Genomic DNA, 18,027 nt, shown 5'->3' on the forward strand with positions numbered 1-18,027 from the left:
TCTGATCTCTAGCTGATCCCCCAGTAGGTAAACGTGTGTACCTGTGTCCTGGGACAGACTGGCGCTGTAGCTGTCACTCTCGGTGACTGTGATGCCATGCTGGGAGCCCACGGTACGCCAGTCTGAGGTCAGCGTGCGTGCAGGCGTAGATGCCTGGCACTTCGTCAGAGTCCACTGGCTTGAGTAACGGTTCCTTGTGCTGTGAGCTGACTTCACACTCTTCCTCGACACTGGGTCTGAAAAAAGAGCAAACATGAAAGAAAATGACCAGAAATGCCTCCCGAAAAAGTTACTTTTATAAATGTTTTTATTATACATAAACAATGTCAAACATTTGATGAAATTATGACTCCTAGCAACTTACTGGTTCCTGGTCTAATGTCGGACATGTCAATCAAGGGACCAGTGTTCTGAATGAGGGCAGGATGATGCACAGACACGCCCGTGCAAAAACTTTGGGGGTTTACTGACTGGCTGAATTCGGTGTCTGTCACAGGAATGGTTGCTTTGTCTTCACCTAAAGATGTCAATATAAGATATCCCAGTCATGCAAACAGATGTAGACCAAGTCTCTTTCTCTCACTCACACCCACGCAAACCTGTGACCAGACTGACCAATTTGTTTGATGCCCTCTTTGTCCTCGATGAGGAGCTGCACGCGTGGGATATCTATGTGCAGCCGAGGCCCCTGAGGAGGGCCTTTCACCGGGGTGTCAAAACTCCGATTGTTCTTACTGCTCCAGGTGAGAAACACACACGCAAGCACCAACACACACACACACACACACACACACACACACACACACACACACACACACACACACACGTAGAGACAGACAAACAGACAGAGTTTTGCTACTGTTTTCAGGACAGAACATCACACTCTACATATTTAAAAGAGAAAACAGCACATCAAGCAGGTACAATATATTCTTACCTGATCAGCATCTCAGCCAAACTTTTAGCATCTGAGGCAGAGGGAAAAGAGAGTAGTAGGTATGTATTCAGATGTTTTCAGTAGTAGGTATGTTTTCAAATCAGTGCTCCCATCTCCCTCTTCATCTCACCTCTGAGTCTCTTCAATCTCTTCTCTTTACGCTTCTTTCTGATAATGAAAAGAAGGGCCATGCCCAGTGTCACCAGGATCACAGGACAGCCGATGGAGAACAACTTCTTCACATCATCGCCCTCTCCTCGTGCAGATTTGATTGGAGGAATGGTACCTTTACAAGAACAAAGCAGTAAATAAGTAAGATAAGTATAGATCTCGGGGTAACGTGGACATAGTAGTTAAAATGTATCTTTTTAATAATCCTTCAGCTCTCCTCACAAAAGAATAGTAAACTTTTACATTTTCATCCTTGTATAAGCTTCGTAATTAACTGACTGGTCCCTATGAACAGACTCACTGCCATCGTAGTCCAGAGTGGCGAACTGCGAGGTCTGGTTTCCACAGCCGGCGCTGTTGCAAGCTTTCATCTTCAGCTCATACCAGGTGGCCTCGCGCAGCTCAGCCAGGAAGACGTCAGCCGTGGCATTGGTGCGCATACTCTGCCACGCCCATGTGCCTTTGGGCCGGAAGTCAAGTAGCACGGCGCTGATGGGGCAGCCGCCACTGGTCCAGCCTTGCAGGTTGAGCCGTGCGTGGCTGGAGTTGATATGGGTGAACAGGGGCTGGTCCTTGTTGAACTGTGGCTCTGTGAACAGAAGGAAGGCACTCAGAGTGAAACAGGAAGTCTGGGTTGGGTCTCTGGAGTTCTATGCTTAACAATGTAGCCCCAGGGTGAAGTTAACATGAGAAGAAGCCCCATATAGTCTGCTGTGTCCTGATAGCCCACTTAGAGTTCAGGGGTGCTTAGCTCTGGTTCTAAAGGTTTGCCACACTGGAGAGTTCAGTTCCAGCCTTCGAGTCAGGCAGCCTTGCAGGAGGTCATGTATACATTTCTATTTCATGTTAGTGAATACTGATTGTGTTTGGAATTTTGTTTTTGAACCTCTTCCGTGAGTCTTGGCCTCGATGATTTCACTTATCCTGCCTGCCCCAACACTGTTCTTTGCTGCTAGCTTGACCTTGTACCATGTGCCACAACGGAGGTTATCCAGCTTAAACGAGCGCTCGGTGGAGCTAATGAACACATCTCTCCACTCCTCTGTGTTATCCACAGAGTACTGCAGAACAAAGCCTGTAAACACAGAAGCAAACAGAAAGAGAAATTCAGAATGACTTCACAGCTGAAAAGCCATTAACAAAGGTAGTGAACATTAAATGATAGTATCAGCAAAAAATGAAACATCTTATTATCTTCAGGCCCTGATTTCTAACACTTTGCTGTTTGAAGGCCCAGCCTGGAAGCTGAGCAGAGTTGTGTTGCCTCGTCACCACTAGAGGGTGCAGGGATACTGGAGATCATTAAAACAAACCATCCCTGAAACATCATTACACAGAAAGAGGGAAAAAGAGAGAAAGTGATAGACAGAGAGAGCGAGAGAAAGAGAGAGAGTGAGAGAGAGAGAGAGAGAGAGAGAGAGCAAGAGAGAGAGAGAGAGAGAGAGAGAGAGAGAGAGAGAGAGAGAGAGAGAGAGAGAGAATGCTGACTGGGCAGGTATGCAAATTAAGGCACAATATGGCGCCCACAGCAGTTATCATTAGTGTGCTGGAAAGGGTGTGTCTCTGACTGTGGCAGATGGCAAACTAAAGGTGCCACATCAAAGCAGCTGACCTGCAGGAAGTCCCTCGTGTTCATCCTCCCTCCCTCTCTCTTACACCCACATGCATACACTTTTTACTGGACGAAATGCATTTACCCGATAGCAGTAGAGTAATTACAAATAATGTCTAGGCCCCAAAACAGTTTGATGGCAAATGAGACAAAACTAAGACAGATTATATCAGTGATGAGCTGAAAAGGTCACAATGCTACAGAGGAACAGATGCAGATTAAAAGTGTTAGGAATAGTACAACAGATGGAATACACAGGTGATCAGAGAGATAGACCCTTGTCAGGTTAATACAAACACAGAATGAACTAATCAATAAGTAGCTATTGGTAGCTGCATGGATGAACTGAGGAAGGAGAGAGTAAAGAAATCAGAGTGGCTCAATGAGAACAGGGAGACCCAGGTGTGTACAGAAATGCACACACTTAGAAACACACACAAAGACAAAAGGCAGAGGAGGTACAAAGAGGTGAACACAGACACTCAGATGAAAAGAAACGACAAACTGAGAAGGTGAGAGTGAAAGAGAGGAGACATGAGAAAGGGGAATCAGGAGAGAAAAGCAACAAAGATTATTTGATTTTTTGAGACAGAAGCAGGAATGAGGGGCGAAGAAGGGCTCACCTCTGATGGAGCTCCCACCATTGTCTCCAGGGATCCAGGCCAGAGTAATGGAGGAGGTGGAGGTGGTGGAGACCGTCAGACGTGGCTGGTCTGGGGGCACTGATACACGGAGGGAGAGAGAGAGAGAGTCAAACACAGCTGATCGGAGGTCACACATACACACATTCAAACGCAGCTGTCCTGGGGTCAATGACACATCTACACACACACACACACACACACACACACAGTCAAACACAGCTGATCTGGGGTCATTGACACATCTACACACAAACACACACGCAAACACATGCGCGCACACACACACAGTCAAACACAGCTGATCTGGGGCCACTGTTACCCCCTGCCTCTCGCATACACACACAATATTTGACCCTTTCACAGTTGACCATATTATTCTGTTTTAACAGAAAGATAGGCTAGAACTTTGGTTGGAGACCGATACTGTATACATTTACCTTGCACTAGCAGGTTGACGATAATTGTGTCAAACCCCAAAGTGTTGGTAGCTGTGCAGGTGTAGTACCCAGAATCCTCTGCTTTCACCGAACGCAGAACCAGTGTCCCATTGGACAAAATGTTACGCTGGCCATCCTGTGTAACTGGTATAGCAGAGTCCTCACTGCAAGGGTCAAAGGGTCAACATTACACTGACATACCACTGTTAATCCTTGGATGAGGACAGTTATAGCCTACACATCATTATTTAAAAAAATAGATGTTCTGCTAATTCTAAAACAAAAGTATCACCTGTCTTTGGTCCATTTGATAGTAGGAGTCGGCTCGCCCACAGAACTGCAGGGAAGCCGCACCTCCTTCATCCACGGAGTTGTAACCGTGCCTCCAAAAGAAAGTATCTTAGCAGGAGCTGAGAGAGAGGAAGAGAGAGAATGAGAGATGCAATAGCAATGTTTAGAATAAATTAGATGAGGTCAAGTTCTACAGTGAGGGCCAAGCCATGTCTGTTGGTCAAATAACACCAAAATCCATGTGCTGGTGTTATGAACACATATCCACACATGCTGAGTCTCTCTATATGCTGGAATCCAGTGCTCTGTCCTCTTTATGCCAGGCTCTTTATAACACACTTGACATCTCAATGTTTGTTCTTTTGTGTTTGCTGAAGACAACGTTGGGAGCTTCAGTCTGGAGAACACTCTCTTTTAACGCCCAGTACATGAACACATGCACACACACACTAATCCAGGAAGTATTGATTAAACTGCCCTGTTCATTTTCTCCCCATTGTGCACTACATTGGCTTGGCCGTGAGCTGTCATTTCGACATCCATCTCATCCTCCTTCACTTAATGCCCTTTGCTCCTCATCACATCATTAACAACCCAGAATCAGAAGAGAGGGGAGGGGCACCCTGGAAAGGGGAGGAGTGACACACATAGGGGAGGGGCAACACAGATGGGTAGGGGCAACCGATAACCGGGGGTGGGGGCAGTGGCAGAAGAGAGAGAAGAGAGGATGCATGGCCAAAAGCCATGGAGCATTTCTAGGGTGCTTCTCCTCATCCTCTCTCCTTCATTACACACTTTCCTGAATGTAATGTATACTAAAGATTCAAAGTGAATGAGAATGCATGGGACCGTTTCGGAGGCTGAGCATCCTCATGTGATGGGGAATCCGATCAAAATGTTGCTTAAATTCCTCAGATTCTTGGCGTGTGGAGGGAAGTGTGGAAGTCTCACCTTTGCCAGCAGGCTCCACAGTCACCTTCTCGCTGATGTTTCCGCGGCCGGCTGTGGTGACAGCTGCTGCCCATATGAGGTACTGCTGGCCGCGGCTCAGGTGGCTGATGCGGTAGATCAGGACCTCTGGGTTGGCCTCATACTCGCTGGGAGCCTGAGATGGAGATGAACAAAGCATCACCAACACACTTCACTGTGCACACTGACCAGGCCAAGCAGCGCACAGACGCCAACACCAGTCCATCTCTGCGAGCAACAATTCTGAGCAGACGGAACGTCCTTTGAGAGGGAGGATGCTTCCTGTTCCAGAGCGTTAAAAAAAAAATCAGCTGATAAATGTGATAGTAAAGTGTACTTAAGAGGAGAATCTACTTTGTATAGGTTCTGGACCAGTTCAGAGTTTTGACGATTGTATGTTATTTACACTTGAAAACGACAGCTCCTTCACCTTTGCAGAATCAATTCTATGAACATACTGAGCAACGTGTTTTGTTTCTTTCATTTCTGAGAAGAAAGCTGTAGGTTTATTGCATGTTTGTGTGCGTGTGTCTTCCTCCTTCTTCCCTTCCTCTATCCCTCTTTTCCTCACCTTTCTTTCTGTCTCTCCTCCTTTTCTGTGTGTTTGTGATTGTTTGTACGTGCACATGTGTGTGTGTGTGTACACATGAGAGTGTGTGTGTGTGTGTGTGTGTGTGTGTGTGTGTGTCTGTGGTGTACCCCAGAAGAACAGCAGAGAGGACCCTGGGGATGCTCTCATTCTCTGATGAGAGGGGAAAAAATAATGCTCCCAGACATGCCCCCCCCACACACACGCACACGTGTGCCCTCAGTCAGGTGACCATGCACATATGCATTTACACAAGCACATAATTACCATAGGCAGAATGAGACACACATACACAACATGCTTACAACACAAAAGGATGTGAGACTTTGCTCCTCCAGCATGTTTAAAAGAGCCGTGTGTCTGCTGTCCAGATTCACACTCATCACTGGGATTGTCTATAATGTGCACACACACACACACACACACACACACACACACACACACACATTGCAGTCTTTGCCCTGCTAACTAACGCTAAGCTTGCCCTCCCACTATCCCTCGTATAACCTCAAGGCATGGCACTGCTACCACACACATCACAGCTGCCTCTTCCTACTATGATGTATTCCAATGTTTTCTTAATATGTTTGACTCTTGTGTGGGCAAATCTATTTTGGGGGGAAATGCATTTCTAACATGTTTAATACATAGTAGCTTTGTCTACGCATAACCCTAACTCTAACATTAACCCGAACCCTAAACTAGCTCCTGACCAAGCCATTCAGCATTAAGTGCTAACCTTAACCTGTTCCTTGCTTTCTCCTTTCACCCCCCCCTTCTCTCGTTCTTTCACCCTCCCTCCGTATGAATGCATACAAGGCAGTATGAAGTGCAGGAGGAGCAGAGGTGTAACGGATATTGAAATATTCCTCTGGTGTGGAGGTAGCAGTGATCCAGGGAGCGATAGAGCGAGTTAATGAAAAGAGGAACAAAAGTACTCCCTGCACGGTGTGTTTGACCCCCCCTCCCGCTCTTCTTCCTCTCTCCCTCCCTCACTTCCTCTCTTTTCCTCTCTACCTCCCTCTCTGTCTCTCCCTCCCTCCCTCCCTCACTCACTCCCTTTCTCCTCTCACACTCATTTACATAGTAATCACCCTGTGCACTGCAAGAGGCCAGGCTGAGAGAGGGAAAGAGGGAGAGAGAGACGGATTTGTGAATGAGGAAAAAAAAGGGTAGAAGAGTGAGCATGTGTTTGTCTGGACAGGTACATGAATTCAGTGTGAGAGTACACAAATTGTACAGCCTGTGTGTGTGTGTGTGTTTCTGTATATGTGTCTGTGGGTTTGAGTGTGTTTGTTGAAGAGGTTATAAATGTGATATGCATGGTGTGTGTGTGTGTGTGTGTGTGTGTGTGTGTGTGTGTCTGTGTGTGTGTGTGTGTGTGTATGTGTGTGTGTTGTCAGCTTGTTTACTGCCCTCACTGATGAACAGATGAGGTTGTCTAGGCAACGTGATGAGACACAGATATGCAAATGAGGGGGGAGAGAGCTCACTGCAGTATGAGGCTCTCATTTTCACTCTCTCTCATACACATGTCCTGCTGATACTGCAGCACTGCAGCACACACACACACACACACACACACACCCACCCACACATAGACACACACACACACACACACACACACACACACACACACCCACACACCCACCCACACATAGACACACACACACACGCATATGCACGCACGCACACCCTCATCAACACAGGCACATTAAAATGCAGATAGATACAGATTATACTGACAGAAAGCAATGGGCTTTAAAAAACAACCTTAAGACACTACAACAAGCACACATGTGTGCATGCTCTCTCACATGTACCAAATTTATAGAACATATTTATAACATATGAAACTGGCAAATTAAAACACACTATCCACCCTCGTCTCATGATCATGGCGATGTTTGGTGTCTCACCGGCTGGCCTGACCCAGGGCTGTAGCAGTAAATGGTGTATTTGCGAATAATGCCGTTGGGTTTGTGCGGTGGGAGCCAGGACACCACCACGCTGCTGGCAGAGGAGGGCACAGCCTTGATGCCTGCTGGAGGGCCCGGGTCTATGGGGGACAGCAGAAGGGAAAGAGGTGGGAGAGAGAAGAGACAGCACAGAGGTGAGCGCCCACGTCTCATCACCGAGGAAACGTTTCAGAGGTTCCTTTGAAGGTGCTCGCGTGCTGTTCAAACATTCTAACTGGTGGTATCGTAAGCAGGACTGTTTGTACTTCTGCTGCTTAACTTAGCCTATAAGAGCCATGAAAGTGCTCATGAAAAAGCAATACAGAGTAAGAGGAAGGACAGAGAGAGTGAGAGAGAGAGAGAGAGAGAGAGAGAGAGAGAAAGTGAAAAATGTTGGTAAACATTATACTTCAACATGTACTTCTTTCTGAGAGTGTAAACCATCCCCGACTGTCTGTCTCACCTGTGTATGCTAGGTAGGTGTGTGTTGTAAGTGGATGGGTAGGTGTGTGTTGTATAGCTGTGTTGAGCAGGTGTTCTGGTTCTGTGTGTTGTAGGTGATTGAGTAGGTGTTAGGAAGGTATGCTGTGTATGTAGATGGGGATATGTTTTGGGTAGATGTGTGGTGTAGGTGTGTGTCACAGATGTGTGTTGTAGGTAGGTGAATAGATCTGTTGGGTGTGTGTTCTAAATAGGTGCGTGCACTGGATAGGTGTTTGTTGTATGTGCATGTTTAGGGGAGTGGCTGTGTAAGTCAGATGCATGCTGTAGGTGTGTGACAGGTGCGTGTTGGGTAGGTTTCTTGACTAGATGTGCATTGTAGGAGGGTTTAGGTAGGTTGTATGGGTTTTAGCACACACATAGTAACTCAAGAATCCTTGAAAAGAGCGTGTCCAGGAGTATGTGTGTTGGTCTGAATGCGTGTGTTTCTGCATGCATGTTTTGGGGGAGTTTTAAGGAGAAATGCCCCATCATTTCAAGGTTTAGTCAGCTAGAGGTAAATCCCTGAAGGGTTCTGGCCTGGCTGGGAAAAGGCTCAGAGCCATTCTGCAAATCAGACACTGACACTGAAGCCAACAGAATGAGTGAGCCTTTCCAGCCATCAGTTAAAGAAATATCTGAGGTCTGCAATACAGCTGTGAGCCTCCGCACAACGTCCAACGGCACTCCACATCATCCTCCGCCAACATATTTCTTTCATCTTCAGCTTTGGGTGTAAAACTTGTTCATTCAATCACTAAAGGCCAGTTATTTTTTTAAAGGGCACATAAATTGCAGGCATTTCTAGAAATAAAAACAAAAATGCTACAAAAAATCAGCTTGTAGTTCACTCAGGTTCCTAATGGTCTTTTATATTTCTAATATGTTTTTAGATAAGAATCAGCACATTGCATGTGGGAAAAGATGTTGGGCTACAATCACATTTATTTGTAAATTACATTTATTGGAATTTGTTGATAAATCAGTTGTAAGCAGTAAAAATGCCTTTTTTTTTCTTTTTTTTTTTTGCACATAAACACTTTGGCTGGAAAGGCACTTATTCTGTGTCTCACCCTCATTCCAAAGGCCCCTTAAAGTCTTCCTTCAGCCCCTTACCCTGGAACACCCCCAGCCCCCTGCCACAAACAGCCCCTCCCCGGGGAAGACCAGAGAGACAGATACGCCTCTAATCCGGTGCCCAGCAGTGTAAGCACAAAGTTAATACCTGATAATCCACAAAGAAGTAATCCTTCTTTTGCTGGGTGGTAAGCTGGGTTGGGCTATGGCACACTCACTTACATTCACACACTTCAAGCCCCCACCCTTTTACGTTTAAATTCTCATTAGTAGCAGTAATGGAACATCAGAGCTTAAATGCACTGTAATTGCCATAGTGACAGCATCCGGTAGCCAGCATCCTCTAGACCTGGACCACTCCACTCTCTCCTTCAGCTAACATGCCTATTGTAACCAGACTATCAACCCCCTCCCCATATTTCTTGCCCTAGCACAAACACACACACACACACACACACACACACACACACACACACACACACACACACACACACCCTTAAGCTTGAAAAGATATAGGGGTAATGGGGAAGTGGCTTGTAGGTAATACATTTGTGAGTTTAAAAGGACTCTCTCCCCCCACACATGACATAGAAGCATTCAAGTATACAACTGCACATGCAGGAAAGAATTCAACTGTACACACATACACGTATATATGTGTATACTCACACATGCTGTTTGGGTTGGCAGAGGACTCTCTGCAAAGCCATGATTATGCATATGTATGTATGCCATTTATAACTAGCAGAAAAGCTACATTACTTTATTAAAAAGAAATATTAGATTTCACAAAAATATGTAATGAATTATTTTTGAGTCCCTGGTGGACATAAATCTGCCACAGTATTTCCAAAAGCAGAAATGTGCAGAAATGCTTAGATGAGTCCTCTAGTATGCAAATAAGCTACATCCTTTTGTTTGCTGCACATTTAGTTTTGCATATGTATATGTATTTATTTGTGCAAGTTAAGAAGATTTGTGTGTGTGTGTGTGTTTACTCACGGTCCTCTCGGGTCTGTATGTAGAGGACGTTACTGCGTACACCATCTCCGGCCTGTGTATAGGCCAGGACCTGGACACTGTAGTTTGTGAACTTCTCCAAGCCCTTAAGCTCCACCTGCTCTCTTATGGTGGTAATGTTCTGCATCTCACCCCATTCTGAGACACAGAGGCAGGAACTTAGCAACTGCATGCATGGACCTTTCACCTCTAGATTTTTTTATTTTTCAGATGATGCAATCGCAGGGGTGTTTCTGCTGACTGACAGAGGAATAAGAACCAGGAAATGATTTACACAGTATTAACAGGAAATAACAGTACAATTCTCTAGTCGTACAGTAAGTAGCCCAAATCACATGAAACACCAGTAACACTGTATGTTCAAGATGTGCTAAGAGAGTGTGGGTGTGGAAAGAGAGGGGACATAGCAGGTGTAGCTGTATTTCATTCCTCTGGCTGAGCTCTGGTACCTGGAGCCCACTGTACCCACCTCCATCAGGGAAGAGGGACCAGAAGACCACACGATAACCCTTCAGGACTCCATTCAGTGTCATTCGAGGGGGCTCAGACCATGTGATCACTGCCTCATCTGAAGTCACTGAAATAGCTCGCACATTTTGTGGAGGCTGGCTAGGCACTGAGAAGAGGTAGACAGACAGTGAGAGAGAGAGAGAGAGAGAGAGAGAGAGAGAAAGAGAGTGTGAGTATGTGAGTGGGTGTGTATGTGTATGTGCACGTGTGTGTGTGTGTGTGTGTGGGTGAGTGTGTGTGTGTGTGTGTGTGTGTGTGTGTGTGTGTGTGTGTGTGTGTGTGTGTGTGTGAGAAGGACGAAGAGAGAAACAGACAGACAGAAAGTATGTGTGAGTGTACAGGAGAAAGGAAGAGAGAAAGAACAATCCTGAAACCTTGCAGCAATGCACATAAACCATTAGCTCTTAATAATAATAAAACCTGTTAATAATGTAAAGAAAACATATAATTTCTCATTTATTATAGAAGAGACAAATGTATTTTTAAAAAAGTCTATTACCATTCAGGTAGCACTATAATGATTTATGCATTTTGCATTGCTCTCTCCAAAATACACCGAGGTGCTGATTTATTATGATCTAGTAGTGCAATGGGTTTCCATTGGCCTTGACAACAGCCTTGACTTGAATTCCACAGAGATGCTCCACAGAGATGCTCCACAGAGGTGCTGCACAGAGGTGCTCCACAGAGGTGCTGCACATAGACGCTCCACAGAGGTGCTGCACAGAGATGCTCCACAGAGGTGCTCCACATAGATGCTTCACAGAGGTGCTGCGCATAGATGCTCCACAGAGGTGCTGCACAGAGGTGCTGAGCAGGAATGGAGTACATTCCACTGTGCTGATCAGGAAAGTTCTTCCGTGGGTATCAGGAGCCCTGGTGCTTGACACCCCACAGGACGGCTCCGTGGACGTTCTGATCTTCTCACTAGCGTGATGCAACAGGAACCTGGATTCAGCCCACCAGCCACTTTCCCTTCAGTGGTCCAGGTTAGATGGTTCTGTGACCAGTGAAAATGGGCTGATAATAATGGCAATCGATATGGTCTTTGGTTCTTATAGCACATGTGATTCAAAGGCCAATAAGTGGACCATGCAGTACTGATCACCTTGGTTTTTCTCAGTGGTAAACTCTTATAGGTGCCAGCACACCTGACTATCATTCACGCTGCCTATATCAACAGTCCATTGAACATTAAGTCACGCCAGTCATGTAGGGATTGATGAACACTAAAGTTGTGAGAAGCTGGGGGATTTACATAAAACCTGCCTATTCTTGGTATAACACATTGTACTCAGAATGGATGTTATAGGTGGCTAACTTATCACTGATCCCATCAAAATACATGAGCGATAAAACACCCATCTGAATTCCTCCTTTTGTTGCAGCGTTCAGCAACGCTGTCTCTTCTGGCCGGATACGAGGCGACCGTAGCTGTGGCGAGAGGCCAAACGGTGCTCCTGAATAGAGAAGGCCACTATTGAGGCAAGACAGAGCGCGGCTGTGTGCCCTTCGCTGAGAGAGGAGGCATGTGCGTGAAGGACAGGATGAAAGGGGGGTTGCGGTGGAGGAAAGGCTCCGGCTCGCCTCAATACACAAGCAGCTGCAGCTGCTGCAGGAAGAGAGTGAGCAGGAGAAGAGAAAGAAAAGGCGACAGGGAGGCGGGGCTAAGGGCGGGACGCAGCGCCTATCTGAAGTGGCCTTGAGGTCTAAATGGGCTCTGTGGGCCAACCGCACTCTAACTGCCTTTTTAGAGGACTGGGGCTCACTTCATTTACAGAGTCTAGCCTGCTCTCGCACCGGGTGTCCCTCTCGGTCTCTCCTTCTCTCGCGTGGCGGGCCGACGCAATCGGGCAAGTCTTTCAGAATGTCTTTTAGGACAAAGTGTCAGTGAAGTGAGATAATGCAAAGCAACCATCGGAAAAGGAGCAACGGAGAAGGAATAAAGTGAACAAGAGAGTTTATAGACCAGGAGAGAAGTTCAAGAAAACAAATGAAGGTTGTTTTTCAGGGAGGAGCGTGTGAGTGAGAAGAGAGTGAGGGATTTAAAAGCTGGAATGAAGGATGAAGGAGGAAAAGGGAGACAATATGCTCAGCTGCACATAATTACACTGGGAGAGAAAGCAGGGGACTGGGGAGAGGGGCATCCGCAGACAAGCTAATTATAATTATTTTACTATCTGTGTTATTACTATTATCATTAAAGCCATCAATATCACTGGTGCTCGGCTGACAGTGACACGCTAGTGTTTCAGGCCTGTGAACCAAATATAATCACAAATATAAACACACATACACCCACGCACACATAGAGCAATAGTGTGTGCATGCACGTGTGTGTGTGTGTGTGTGTGTGTGTGTGTGTGCGCGTGCATGTATGTGTGTGTGTTTGTGTGTGTGTGTGTGTGTGTGTGTGTGTCTGTGTTTGTGTGTGTGTGTGTGTGTTTTAGGAATAAAAAAAATTGAATTGTATAAAGATTTATAAAGGTATGTAGTGACTCACTGTAAATAAAAAGATAATATAATTACAACAGTACAAAAAAATATGGATTGAATTACAAAGTGCAAACAATATTTATAGAAGTCAAATGAATGTTTTGTATGTGTTCTGGACAATGTGTGGATTTACCATCTTCTAGTGTGGTAGCGTTGATTTCTGAGCTGGAGGGCCCTGTGCCAGCTCGGTTGAAGGCTTGAACCACTACTCCATATTGAGCAAACTTCTTGAGGTTATCCAACGTGTACACCTCACTGTCCCCTGTCGCCTTCATTTCAACTATGCTATACTGGCCATTACTGCCTGGCCCGTTCTCCCTGTAGCCAATCTGATAGCCACGGATCACTCCGTTCTGGAGCTCCTTCTTAGGGGCCTGGTGAGGAGAGAGAGAGAGAGAGAGCGCGAGAGCGAGAGAGAAGGCGACACTGTATTAGGAAAATGATCATAAGAGTCCTTATGATTCTTTCTTTCTGCTGTTACTGGGGTCATAATGCATAAAGCCAAACTGAGAGTCTGGATTGGGCACCTTCCAGGTGACGCGGATGCTCTGTGATGTCATAGGCTGCAGGATAACCTCCATAGGCGGTCCGTCGGGGGCTGTGGCAGGCAGAAAGTGCAGGTCAGATCGGGTTCAAAGAAGCTGTGATGAACGTCTGTGCAAAGCCGTTCTCTAGGTGTGCATGTGAGGACCTACGCGCTTCCTCCGTGCTGATGGTCAGCTCCTTACTGGCCTGGCTGCGGCCGATCTTGTTGTAAGAGTACATACGGATGCTGTAGACAGATGCAGGATGCAACTCCACGATGTTGGCTTGGTTATTGGTGGGGGAGATTTTACGAGTGGCATGCTTCAGTTCCCATGGATCTACAAACAGGAGAAAAGAAATGACAGACGCTACTCCTATGATCACACTGGACCTCAGTTATACCGCTCTGTTATACCACTGTACGTTATATTCACTGATATGCTTGGTAAATTGTAAATTGGCTAAACTATGACAGTTACATCAAAATTAACTGGTAAATTCACAAATGCACCAGGATATCTATATCAGCTATACCAAAACATCCACCTGGCTCCAAACCTTCTCCATGACACTCACATTCTTTACACTGGCATTGAAGGCTAGAATAAAAAAGTGCCCAGGCAGCAAACTACATACCAGATTTGTTTTTGTATTCAATGTCATAACTGGTGATGATACTGTTGCCATCGAACCTCTGGGTCCATCGTAAGTTCATGCTGCGATCTTTAACTTCACGAACCTCCAACTCTGGAGGGTCTGGAGGCTCTATAACAGAGTACATACAAAAGCAGTCCCATAAGACCAATGGACAAAGCATAGAAGAGAGAGAGGCACGCAGGGGATAATGAGAGAACGGAGGGGCAGAACTGAGTTGGAGCAAGGGCATAATGATTGATTTTGTGCCTGGTTCAGGTGTGCCATGTCAAACATGAGAGCGGCGTTCATGGGTGATTGTCTTGCCTTGCACAGTGAGCTGAATGAGACCACGGCCCTCTCCGTAGGAGTTGATGGCATGACAGGAGAAGAACACAGAGTCCCCACGCTCAGCCGGTTTCAGCTGCAGAGAGAAAGAGAGAGAGAGAGAGAGATGGAGGGAGGGAGAGAGAAAGAGACAGAGAGAGTATAAACACAGTTAATAGCAGTAGCTCATCATTTTGTTCCATGTGTTGTTTTGTATGGGGGGCTGCAACCATCTCACATTGTCTACAAGCTCTACATCCACACTCTGTGCATTGTTGTCAATCATCTACATTGTCCTTTGTACTGTAATTGGTAAGTCATTACGATGTTAGGAAATAGCATATTATTATATTCTGCCCCATTTCTCCAAGTTTCCACAGACTAACCATGATCTAACAATAGTACTTAGTTATGATTACTGACTTTATCAATCATGATTAACCTTCACTCAGACTCAGTGATTTCCAGGTGAACTGCATGTGCGCGGCTCACCTTGAGGGTGGAGATGACCTCGTCGCTCTTCTCGTTGGGGCTGGTGGTGATAGAGTAGCGTGGGTTGCGGTCAGGGTCGATGACGGTGTCGCCCCTTTCCCAGCGGATGATGATAGGGTACTCACCACGAGCCGTGCAGTTTAGTTCCTTATTCTGACCCTTTATAGCCATGGTGGTGTTGGGATGTGAAGTTATCATAGCTGGAACTGAAGAGCGAGAGAGAGAGAGAGAATGTTGAAAGCAGAGCTAGAACACAGATGAGGGTGGAACACAGTGGAGTGGAAGTAGAATGGAACAATAGTGTGTGTGTTACAGTTCCAGTAGAGTCACTGTGATGTAAAAGCCCAATTCCCAGAGCTTGAACACCACAGGGCCACAGACATTAGCACCTTAGCCTCTCCTCCTCAATTGTTTTCACTTGCTCAGCCAAAACACCCCCCCCCTACCCAAAAACCCGCCTGCCTGAATCTCAGTTACACACACTTTATCGATCTAAAGAGGGTTCTGCTGTTTTGTTTTCATCACTTATTCATTCTTCCCTCCCTCTACTGAGCGAAACAGAACAGAATTGAGGGAGGCAGAGGAGAGGAACGATTCAATCAATAACACCCACACTCCTTCAGGGGAGGGGAGGGGGGGAGAGAGAAAGTCAGTTATAAGGAAACAAAATATGGATGTTAACATATATGTATGGAGGAGAACAAAAAAAATCTGAAGGCCGCTTTGATCGCTGAAGTTACGCTCACACTACTCACACCAAAACACAAGCAACGTTAGCAATGTTTACCACAGACCTCACTGGGAAAGAGCATCTGCTCGAGCCTGTGTTAATGGAACAAAAGACATCTCTTTGCCTTTACTCACGCAATAATAGGAACCCCACCTTTTTACATTCCTTATTAGACACCGCATCGTTGACCAGCCTTTTTCTACATGGTAAAAATAAGGTGAACAAATATCATGTATACTAATGCTCTAAACATCTGTTTCTGCAAAGTGGACTTACACATCCTGTTATAAATCCTGCGTTATAAAATCATTTCCTTTCTGTCTCTACTACTGGTCCCACTGTTGCACATGTCATGAGTAGGGTCATTGCTTTCAGCGACATGCAGTGATGTGGACATGGGGCTGTGTGTGTGTGTGTGTGTGTGTGTGTGTGTGTGTGTGTGTGTGCGTGCATGTGTGTGTGTGTGTTTGTGTCTGTGTACTCATGCACTGTCTGTCTTTGTGAGCACTAGAGCATCCTAAAATATCCCTCAGGCATCAGTTATAGAGGTAACATCTCATCTGAGCCTTGTCTTAAACAAAAACCTTTGACAGCATTGCATTTGCTACACCAGAGCAGGTCATATACAAACCATTCAATTCAATATGTGCAAAAATAAACTGAATTAATTTAACAAAAAATATGCTTTAAGGATGTCAAATGTATTTAAATTTCCCACACTTAAAAATGACTTAAGTATTATATATTAGGATTCTGATTAAAATGTTTTTAAGGGTTGCTCATGAACTTCAGAGCTGTATTGTAGAGTGTTGAATGCATATGCTCCAAGCATGTCAGACTGATACAGGCTACTTATCTACTGATTCATACTACTGATCTACTGATTCATAATACAGAACTACTAATTCATACTACTGATGTTTTATCCCTTCTTGCTCAGAAATTCATGAAAGGAAAAAAAAAAGATTATACAATCTTATTCTGAGAAGATATGACCAGTATAATATAACCTCCAAAGTACAGTGAGTGGTGGGAGACATTATGCACACACAACACGAGTTGTGTAGTTGTGTAATCTGACTCACTCTTTACTGTGAGCAGCATGCTCTTGCTGATATCAGAGCCCACTCCATTGCTCGCCTGGCACAGATAGTACCCGCGGTCCTCCTCCAGAACGTGTCGAATCAGCAGCGACCCATTGGGCATGATCTGGATGCGGCCTGTCAGTGGGACCGGGTGGTACTGCTGTGGGTTCCCAATACCTGGAGGACCAACGCAAGCAGAGTGTTACAACGGGTGAAGCAGAAGGTTACAACCAGAAAAATGTTAAATCGTGTTAAATCATGCGGCCTGTTTACACTTTGCATTAATATGTGTTTCATGTTTAGATCGTATCTGTAGATACTTTAGTCAGGTTCTGTTTAGACTTCTCACTAAAATGCAACTCCAGCCTGGCCAGATGAGCTTTGCTTTTACTTTCCCACATAAAAAGCACACCAACGTATCATTTCCGTTTTACTGCCTGCTGTAACACATGGTTTTATATATGCTGTCAAATAATAGAAGAAACCATATAAAGTCACAACTCCTCTGCATTGGTAGAGGAGAAGGCTGAAGGCTTTGTATTATAGCTAGTATCATTTCTGCAGTGGTCTGCCCCACTACTGTCCAGAGGATGTTGTGGACGTCAGAGGGAAGTCTGCACTTGGCAGACGTTTTTCTGTTTACGTAATTGTAGGCGGATAATGAAAATGCATTCCATTTACACTTTGAAATGAGGTCAAGATTTGTCCTCCGAATGTCTTTTGAGTAGTCTGATTATAATTGGATCACATTGTATCCTGGGGTGTTTACACTTGGCCAAATGAAACGCATGTGTGATCTCATCACCAAAAACGTATATTAATGCAAGGCGTAAATATGCCCATGTGGTGTTAAGAACTTATGAAAACACTAAACTGAATGTTACAAATCGTTCTACTGTTACATGTGACATCGTGAGGGATATGTGTCTATCAACAGTAGCTGCAACTGAGCATCACTGCATGGTCACTTTGTCAGTGGAACAACATTAGTGCATGGTCACTGTGAGTGTGAGACGTTTAGTGCATGGCCACTGTGAGTGTGAT

At 45.4% G+C, this 18,027-nt stretch overlaps 1 protein-coding gene across 3 annotated transcripts in view; it reads right to left on the reverse strand.

The window, feature by feature from the left end:
- The window catches only part of dscaml1 (Down syndrome cell adhesion molecule like 1), a 90,952-nt gene that overhangs the window by 6,095 nt on the left and 66,830 nt on the right, over nt 1–18,027 (reverse strand). The window contains exons 11-31 of one of the 3 annotated variants that reach the window (XM_027013413.3): nt 16,984–17,160; nt 15,169–15,374; nt 14,677–14,773; nt 14,353–14,481; nt 13,887–14,054; nt 13,719–13,789; nt 13,325–13,565; nt 10,655–10,801; nt 10,168–10,323; nt 7,570–7,709; nt 5,044–5,197; nt 4,094–4,211; nt 3,802–3,965; nt 3,344–3,442; nt 1,995–2,183; nt 1,410–1,697; nt 1,068–1,223; nt 938–968; nt 616–734; nt 365–517; nt 42–236 (exon numbers count right to left, since the gene is read on the reverse strand). In XM_027013413.3, coding sequence (XP_026869214.3) covers nt 42–236; nt 365–517; nt 616–734; nt 938–968; nt 1,068–1,223; nt 1,410–1,697; nt 1,995–2,183; nt 3,344–3,442; nt 3,802–3,965; nt 4,094–4,211; nt 5,044–5,197; nt 7,570–7,709; nt 10,168–10,323; nt 10,655–10,801; nt 13,325–13,565; nt 13,719–13,789; nt 13,887–14,054; nt 14,353–14,481; nt 14,677–14,773; nt 15,169–15,374; nt 16,984–17,160 — 3,198 coding nt within the window. The other 2 variants (XM_081699933.1, XM_081699934.1) reach the window with 2 other exon arrangements.

Source organism: Electrophorus electricus, chromosome 17 (genome assembly GCF_041902795.1).
Source record: "Electrophorus electricus isolate QZ-2024a chromosome 17, ASM4190279v1, whole genome shotgun sequence".
Taxonomy (NCBI): Eukaryota; Metazoa; Chordata; class Actinopteri; order Gymnotiformes; family Gymnotidae; genus Electrophorus; species Electrophorus electricus.